The sequence below is a fragment of the Salvelinus namaycush genome, chromosome 9, assembly GCF_016432855.1.
Source record: "Salvelinus namaycush isolate Seneca chromosome 9, SaNama_1.0, whole genome shotgun sequence".
NCBI lineage: Eukaryota > Metazoa > Chordata > Actinopteri > Salmoniformes > Salmonidae > Salvelinus > Salvelinus namaycush.
The window spans coordinates 52,698,066-52,707,699 of NC_052315.1; the positions used below are offsets into that span (position 1 = coordinate 52,698,066).

The following is a 9,634-nucleotide window of genomic DNA, read 5'->3' on the forward strand; positions in this document are numbered from 1 at the left end:
ACCCATATAAACACATTAGGTTTATTTTGGACAGATTTTGGCGAGAGTGAACCCTCTCGCTTCGCCTCTTCCTCTCTGTTGTGAATATGTATTTTGCTACTATGTAATCCTTAACCCCAACAAAATTCTGCCTGGACTCAATACAACTGTGATTTCTTTTAGCGTTGCATCGCCATCTTTATGGGAAATGTGGTTCTCTGCTTGAAAAATATAGCTACTACAACACCCATGCGTAGGCAATCCGGAAGAGTGCAACCGGTGACGTGTCCAAGAAAATACTCGATTCGTTTTTTTATAAATATAATTAGAGCAGAAAACCTCAGTGTTTACGCAATGTCCGTGTTAGGAATACTCGTAGGTTATTTTCCCCCAATAACTGCAAACATGAATACCATTTTTGCAGTACTTCTTGTTTTTTTTGGGTGCTGCAGCAATGTTGTGTTTCTGGAAACGCTTGTAAGGTCAGTGATCAACTCTGAACTCCTCAACAACAACTATTGACAACTAGGCTACTAGCTTGGTTGAATGAGGTTAGCAACATCTTTAGAATATTTATGCATTCTGTAAAGAACAAGTTTATATAAGCCTAACTAAGATGCTGCAATGCTTAATATCCAATAATCTATTATTTAGGCTAGCATATATCTTAATAAGGAATGATATTCATGTACACTTTTATATATTTTTCCTACTCCCAGAGAGTTCCCAGGATGTGGCAACATTGTGACCTTCGCTCAATTTGCCTTCATTGCATTGGAGGGGTTCATCTTCGAGACGAACTTTGGAAGAAAGAAACCAGCCATCCCTATGAGGTAGGTAGCCTAATGCAGTGGTTCCCAAACTGTGTGGGGCGAAAGGGGGATACCTAGTCAGTTCTACAACTGAATGCTTTCAACTGAAATGTGTCTTCCGCATTTAACCCAACCCCTCTGAATCAGAGAGGTGCGGGAGGGGCTGCCTTGATCAACATCCACGTCTTCGGCGCCCGGGGAACAGTGGCTTGACTGCCTTGCTCAGGGGCAGAATGACAGATTTTTACCTTGTCAGCTCTGGGATTCGATCCAGCAACCTTTCGGTTACTGGCCCCACACCCCTACCCGCAAGGCTACCTGGGATCGGCGGTTCCCCTCCTTTTTAAAGGAACTCAGTCCGGCAGTAAGTTTATTCTTGAAAGTTGTAATAGTAAAATGGACAAGGTGCAATTTCGAAATTGGGTAGTACATCACCAATTCCTCTTGTCATGTTAGTCTTTGCATACCTTGGAGAACTTTTCTCTCGACCTGTGTGCACCTACATCGTAAACTTTCATTCATAGGCTAGTGTAACAGTATAGCTTCCGTCCCTCTCCTTGCCTCGAACCAGGGACCCTCTGCACACATCAACAACTGCCTCCCACGAAGCATCGTTACCCATCACTCCACAAAAGCCATGGCCCTTGCAGAGCAAGGAGAACAACTACTTCAAGGTCTCAGAGCGAGTGATGTCACCAATTGAAACGCTATTAGCGCGCACCCCGTTAACTAGCTAGCCATTTCACATCGGTTACACTCACCCACCTTTTGACCTCCTCCTTTTCCGCAGCAACCAGTGATCCAGGTCAACAGCATCAATGTAACAGTTTTGCTTCCGTCCCTCTCCTCGCCCATACCTGGGCTCAAACCAGGGACCCTCTGCACACAGAAAACAGCCACCCTCGAAGTATCGTTACCCATCGCTCCACAAAAGCCGCGGCCCTTGCAGAGCAAGGGGAACAACTACTTCAAGGTCTCAGAGCGAGTGACGTCACCGATTGAAATGCTATTAGCGCGCACCCCGCTAACTAGCTAGCCATTTCACATCGGTTACACTGGTTGTAGCAAACGCATGATGGGTACAGGGAAAATTTGAGTAACATGTAGTAGCTTAAACCTATTGATGTTACGTTGAACTGGGTGAATGGAATATGAATGACATTCATCCAACATGCTGTAATAGAAATAACGGCATGCTCATGAAAATAAAAATCGGCCTCCCTCATAATAAATGGCACTGACCGCCACTGTTGGAGAGCTATTTATAACTTGTCAGAAATGTCCAGATCAACTAGCCCATGTCAGCTAATGTTTTTTTAGCACATAGATATTGTTGTAATTTTTTAGTCGCTCAAATATCACATGAATACACATTAGAAATGGCAAAATGTGAGAATTGCAAGAAAATTTGCTTTAAAACTGCACAATTTTCTTTGCACTCCATGACAAATTGTGTAGAATTGCAGGAAATAAGCTTAAACCTGCAAAAGAGGGGTGTGAACAGTTTGTGTCATGAACAGTGCTTGTGCCTATAGAAATAGATGAGGCGCGGGGATGGGAGGGGCACAGGATATTCCCCACTGATGAAAAAGTTTGGGAACACCTGGCCTAATGTATGAGAATGTAGCTACAATGATGGAATTATTGAGCTGTCTGTCTGCATGTCTGCCTGTCTGTCCGTCTTTCTCCCTGTCCTGTCAGGGGATGAGAAGCACAGTTTTCATTTTTCAACCTTTGTGTTTATTTCTTCTTAACAGCAACTATGTAGTCATGGTGACCATGTTCTTCACAGTCAGTGTGATCAACAACTATGCCCTCAACTTCAACATCGCTATGCCTCTGCACATGATCTTCAGATCTGTAAGTCTACCGTTATAAACGTTCTGATGGCTCTTCACTCTCAACATCTGATGCTTTTAGTACCACTTATTAACAACATCTAATAATATCCCTGCTTGATTGACAAATGCCTTGTGTTGTGCTTGTATCTTCACAGGGATCGTTAATAGCTAATATGATCATGGGTATAATAATTCTGAAGAAAAGGTACCCCCCCCCCGCATAATTTCTCTTTACTTGGCAGTCTTACAAACCCTTACCATGTTAACATGTTACTGTTACTCTAGAGATGTTACTAATTATTTAGCCAAATTAATAGGCTACTTTTGCCTTTCTGCAGCATGAGCTATAGCGCCAGAGGAATGTATTGCTGCCTTTGTCACTGTTTTGCATGATCATGACGGCTGCTGTTGAAATGCCTAAAATGCCTGGCCTGGTCTGGTTATAAGAAGGTTCAGAAACTATGTTCAGCATCTTTTCCCTGCAGGTATTCAATGAGTAAATATCTCTCCGTAGCGATGGTGTCTCTGGGCATCTTCATATGCACCATCATGTCCGCCAAACAAGTGGTGAGCTCTTCATAATATTAACATGTTTCCGTTCAACCACACACTTTGTCTCCACATAATGTGCACTGTGGGTTGCAGCTGCAATGTCTAGTAGCTGAGTTGTTACACATTTGTTACAGTCATTACAACCTGTTACACATATACAGTAGTCAGCACATATTTGTTCATATTGTACAGGGAAATCTTCAGTAAGTTTTTGTGCTGTTACATTTTCTGCTATTTAGTGACCTCTGTTTTCCACTTTTCAGAATGTAGGTACTCAGGGCTCAGATGATCAAGGTGTATATGCCTTCCTGCACTGGCTGATAGGTAAGTCGTACATGGACGTTTACTGTTCGGTGTGCCTATAGGAGTGAGACATGTAGTCTTCTCAGACAGATTTCTTTGTTCCAGAATGACTTGCATTTTTGATAATAAGATCTTTACCTTGCCTCGACTAGTCGGGACTACCTTTATCTGAGAACCGGACACTGATTGTTACTGTTGTTGACAAAGGGTGGACAATGGATTGAAATAAGAGCACACAACTCTGACTATCACACAAACCCTGCATACATATTTATAGGAAATTACGGGACTTGCAAGTCCTTAGTGCAAAATCTACCCCATTCCCATTTTAACTTGACAATGATTAATGCAATCATTAATACAACTTAAGGCACGGACACACCGGTAGGATTGTAGAGTGTCTGCCAGCCGAGAGTACCGAGCACCTCTGAACAGAGTGCTGGCAGTCATTTGCAAAACGATTCTACACGTAGAAATGGGCAAAAATGACTGCAGTCAGCAAGCAAACAAACGGCCCCCTACTGTACAGACCGACAACTGACAACTCTCTCCCTCTCCCTGTACGGTTAAAAGTATCCATTTCTCAATCATGCTACAACTGATTTTCTGGGTTTGTTGTTGTTCTTCTAGGTATCGCCATGTTGACCTTTGCACTGCTCATGTCTGCGAGAATGGGCATTTTCCAGGAGACCCTATACAAGCAGTATGGCAAACACTCCAAGGAGGCTCTCTTCTATAATGTAAGTGTCAACCCCAAAACCCCTGTATGCATTCCAGACCTGTCAGATGTTGTATACTTGAAAGGCAAAGTAACTCACAAAAGTAATTATAATTTATCCCCTGACAATGGGGATATTAAGCTTTGCTTTTCTCACCAAACGTAATGCTCCACCCTACAATTGTTGATCTATATTTGGTGCAAACCAAGTGTCTGCATTTTCAGTGTTGTGTGCATTGATAATAGGCTGATTTATATGTATACTTTACCCTATATATGTATCTTCTCTGCAGTTGTAATATGTTTGTCATTGCTCTCTCAGCACTGCTTGCCTCTGCCTGGGTTCCTGCTTCTGTCCTCAGACATCTACAACCACTGTGTCCTCTTCAGTCAAAGCAGTGAGTCAAATACAGTCTTGTAGGAAAGTTTTGTATGAAAACATGTCAAAGTATCCTCCTCATTGAGTAGAGTTGCAAAGTTTCCAGGTTTTTCAGAAATCCCAGTTGAAGGATTAATGGGAAATCGCTTCACTAACCTCAATAATTTAAAGTTATGTCTGTTGGTGTCTTTGATAACCTGGTTCCAGATCTGTTTGGGCTGTCTTGACAATAACCATAGGAGTTAGCAAGACAGCACAAACAGATCTGGGACCAGGCTAGTCTTTTCTCACTGATGTTATGAATGTTATGTTGAATTCACATTGTCCAGAGTTGGGCTGTAGCCTAAATTACATTTGTCTTCCAGCTCCTGTAGAGGTTCCTGTGATTGGCCAGGCTGTGCCGGTGTTGTGGTTGTACCTACTGCTGAACGTCATCACACAGTATCCTTTACAATACTTTCACAGTGAATACTGTATGTGTGTAGTCACTACCGATTTTTTTTCACCTTGTCGGCTCGGGTATTCGAACCAGCGACTACCTGCCTGCCGCCACGGTAAGGATTGGAAGTTGTCCATAGTTGTGCTGTTTTTCTTTCTGCTCCTTTAAAATCTTACTTTCACAGTAAACACTGAATGTGTAGTCACTGAACACAAATTTGCATGCTTGGAGGGGAATTCATCCCTTTGTAAACAAATTAGACCAATCCAGAGTTTTTTTACAACGCTGCTAACAAACACACTGTTACTGATGTCTCTATACTAGAAGACTATGCACATTCACCTTACGAATTGCAATGCAAACACACTCTCTCTCTCTCTCTCTCACTCACGTACACACACACATTTTAGACCCGTTTTTATTGAACATATACCATCATCCTCTACCAGTCCTTCACCCTCCTCAGATACGTGTGTATCCGCGGTGTCTTCATCCTGACCACAGAGTGTGCCTCTCTCACCGTAACCCTGGTGGTGACTCTGAGGAAGTTCATCAGCCTCATCATCTCCATCCTCTTCTTCAAGAACCCCTTCACCGCCTGGCACTGGGTGGGCACTGGAGTCGTCTTCCTGGGCACCCTGATCTACACGGAGGTCTGGACTAGCATCTGCACGGCGTTAAGAGGAAGTGAAAAGCTGAGGAAGAAAAAGACGTAGTAATATGCAGTAAAGAAGGCGGAGTGATACGCAGCAATTTCGTCAATTCCTTGCATCCTCTCTCTTTGCCTCCTTCTCAAAACGAATTGGAGAAGAGGATCCACAGGGGGGGGGGGGGGGGGGCCCTGGGACCCTCTCCTCCAATATGATTGAGTAGAAGTGAGAGGATGCAGGAAATCACAGAAAGACAAATTGAGATAGAGCCAACGTCACAAGGGACCTTTGACTGCACTGTTGTGTGTGTATACGGGACTACATTTGTTGTGGGTGTGATTGTACACTCTGGAGCCTGTTTCCCCCCTCGCTCTCTACTGCAGTTGCAGTACGTCTCTATACTACATTTTAAGGACATAACCTTGACAAAACTACCTTGTTGACTGAATAAGTCAAGGCAAGATTTTTGCAAAACTGATTGTATGGAGATACCCTACTGCTTTGTTTGTTTTGTTTGTTTGGTGAGCTGTATTTATTTAGGTGTTTTGCTAAATATGAGTTTTGCAGAGCTGTGAGTGAAAAGTATGTGTCTATCAACATGTAATTGAACACCAGAAAAATGATTATAGCGGTATATGGACAAAACATATTACTGTACTCTGATTAGCATCATTTTGAAATACTAAATGACAAAAAGTTAGTTCACCACCTCATCAATGTTATAAAAACTGACGTTAGTGAAACACAAAAGTTACAAGTATTATTTTCATGTATTCCTCAGGAGGATATTTGTCCTTTCAAAATAGTACTTGGCAGGTCCAGTAACTTTGTCTTGAAAAACCCCCAAAACCATGCAAATGCATTTTCCTTCACTCCAGAATCACTGCACCATTCATTTTCAACCTACTGAAATAAAAAGTTCTACCCTATACATTTGCATTGTATTGCATAATATTTCTGTATGTATATTTCCATACAATGACCCACTTACAATTAAAAGGAAAATATTGTACTTACGTAATAGTTTCAGTGAAATGCACTTAATGTACCCTGGTCAAAAGGAAAAGGTGCATAGTAGACTCAGCCTGGTCTCATAAACTAGACATAGTATAGCAAATGTAAATCCGGGACACTCAAATTAGCATGATATGTTACGTTTGGTGTGGTTACATAAGACAGACGGTTACTTAAGGCAAGTAGTGCAGTTGGTTGGGGTGGATGTGTGGGCGAATAAGGCGTACGTCTAGCAACCCAATGGTTGCGAGTTTGAATCTCATTAGGGACTTTAGCATTTTAGCTAGTTAGCAACTTTTCAAATATTTATTTGCTGCTTTCTAACTACTTAGCATGTTAGCTAACCCTTTGCCCTAATTCCTCGATCACACCGACAGCGTCATTGCATTTTGGTACACCAAACGATGTTAATTCCCAATGGAGCGCTGCGTTTGCCTTGCAGCATTGCATTGCAAAGGCAGTTGCAGTGCGTTCTGTGCGGTGCATACGTTGGATTTATTGTACACATCAAATTGTATGCGTGACGGCTTGACAGAAATGTGAATGTTGAACTTTTGTTGCACACATATCCAGATGATGCTGCGTACCGTTTTGCTCAATGACGCTGTCGGTGTGATCAAGGGCATAACCCTAACCTTAACCCTTTTTATAACGCAAACGTCTAGCAACCTTTGCGAGTTTGAATCTCAACACAGACCTTAGCATTTTAGCTAATTAGCAACTTTTCAACTACTTACTACTTTTTTGCTGCTTTGTAACTACTTAGCATGTTAGCTATCCCTGACCTTAACCCTTTAACCTAACTCCTAAATATAACCCTAACCTCTAACCCCTAGCCTAGCTAACGTTAGCCAGCTAGCTAGATTTCGTAACATATACATTTTGCAAATTTGTGAGATATGGTACATTTAGCGAGTTTGAATCTCATCACAAACAACTTTAGCATTTTAGGAAATTAGCAACTTTCAACTACTTAACTTTTTTGTTGCTTTGTAACAAATTACCATATAAACTAACCGTTCCCCTAACCTTAACCCTTTTAGCAAATCCTTCCTCTAACCTTAACCATTTTAGCTAAACCTTCCCCTCATACTAAACCTATACTTAACCCTTTAACCAAATTCCTAAACTTAACCCTAACCCCTAGGCTAGCTAACGTTAGATGCCAATCGCCATATAAAGTCCAAAGAAGAAAAAGCTTGAAAGGAGGAGAGATGACTAGAAACGATTCGGTTGACCGTTTTATGTGTGGATTAATTGTCGGAGTAGAGGACCTTGTGCATTTCAGGTAAAATAACAACTCAACATTTATATCCCAGGACAAATTTGCTAGCAACCGCAAGCTAGCTAAATGGGACAAATTAGCTAGCAACTGCAAGCCAGCTAGCTAAATTGCCATAAATGTTTAATGCTTTTCAACCTATCCCCAAAATACTATAATTGGTTCAGAGTTTGTTTTGATATTTCAACCTGCCTGTCATGATCATGTTTGCTGTGGGGGGACAAAATCAATTTGCGCACGATGGCGCATGCGCACCGCGCGACCTGCGATTTAAGTGAATCTGATTGGTCAAGACACGCAAAGAGCCTGTAACAGCACTCTGATGTGGACAGAGCGAGTGTGCGCGAGTTGACAGATCATAAAAAAAAGGTATTAACTAAGTCATAAGTGCCGATTCGCAATAACGTTTTCCGACGGCCCTGCTGTAGACTACCTATCTGTTGCCTTTCTACTCTGCCACTTGGAAGGTCGCTTTAAGTTTTCAAAAAGAAGACGCGATGGGCACAATGACAGAATATATACGATAAAGCGAAGTGTCTGTCTATGCTCGCGCCTCATCCGTCTGCGGGGAGACCAGACATCTGCACCCAAGCTTCGCACTTTGCCTTCGTTCTCGTTTAAAAGGAACATTATGCAAGTTTGACTTTTTTTATTTGAACCTGATGGCTGAATCTTGGTGATGTAAGTCCAATTATTACAGTTATCCAGTTGGTTTATTATTTGATGCTGAAGTGCGGTGCATGTTTTATTATAAGCACGTTGAAAGTAGGCTAATATGTTGTATTTTATTGTAGCTTCAACATCGGTGTTCCAACGATATGTTTGTTTGTTTGTTTTACTAAATTATCTATAAGAAAATTGATCTAGACTATAGTGTGACTCGGGGAATTGACGCTGCGCCATGTTTTTCTTGCCAAGGGAGGGTGTTTTCATCCCTTGGCACACGGCTCTGACACTTGGGCATTGCCCAACGTCCGCATTCCCCATCATGTTGCGCAGATACAATTCCAGGGCTGAAGTACTCCGAATACCCGCGGTGAACGTTTTTATCTACACTATATATACAAAAGTATGTGGACACCACTTAAAATTAGTGGATTCGGTTGTTGACAGGTGTATAAAATCGAGCACACCGCCATGCAATCTCCATAGACAAACAATGGCAGTAGAATGGCCTTACTGAAGAGCTCAGTGACTTTCAATGTGGTACCATCAAAAGATGCCACCTCTCCAACAAGTAAGTTTGTCAAATTTCTGCCCAGCTAGAGCTGCCCTGGTTAACTGTAAGTGCTGTTATTGTGAAGTGGAAACATCTAGGAGCAACAACGCTCAGCCCGCGAAGTAGTAGGCCACACAAGCTCACAGAAAGGGACTGCCAAGTGCTGAAGCGCGTAGCGCGTAAAACTGTCTGTCTTCGGTTGCAACCAAGTTCCAGACGGCCTCTGGAAGCAACATCAGCACAAGTACTGTTCGTCCGGCGCTTCATGAAATGGGTTTCCATGGCCAAGCAGCCACACACAATCCTAAGATCACCATGCGCATTGCCAAGCGTCGGCTGGAGTGGTGTAAGGCACACCTCCATTGGACTGTGGAGCACTCGAAATGCGTTCTCTGGATTGATGAATCACACTTCACCATCTGGCAGTCCAACAAACAAATCTGGGT

General features: G+C 42.4%; 1 protein-coding gene across 2 annotated transcripts; it reads left to right on the top strand.

Annotated features, from left to right (window-relative positions):
* The first annotated feature begins 247 nt into the window (after nucleotides 1–247).
* On the top strand, nucleotides 248–6,604 carry LOC120054176 (UDP-xylose and UDP-N-acetylglucosamine transporter-like). Of its 2 annotated transcripts, none has more exons than XM_039001620.1 (10): nucleotides 248–461; nucleotides 699–812; nucleotides 2,549–2,651; nucleotides 2,788–2,837; nucleotides 3,118–3,199; nucleotides 3,448–3,508; nucleotides 4,118–4,227; nucleotides 4,528–4,603; nucleotides 4,950–5,025; nucleotides 5,490–6,604. In XM_039001620.1, the coding sequence occupies exons 1-10, from the start codon at nucleotides 334–336 to the stop codon at nucleotides 5,737–5,739; spliced, it is 1,050 nt and encodes a 349-aa protein (XP_038857548.1). In that variant the 5' UTR covers nucleotides 248–333; the 3' UTR covers nucleotides 5,740–6,604. The 2 variants fall into 2 exon arrangements, with proteins under 2 accessions (XP_038857548.1, XP_038857549.1); XM_039001621.1 differs by having other exon boundaries at nucleotides 428–530.
* The last annotated feature ends 3,030 nt before the right edge of the window (nucleotides 6,605–9,634 follow it).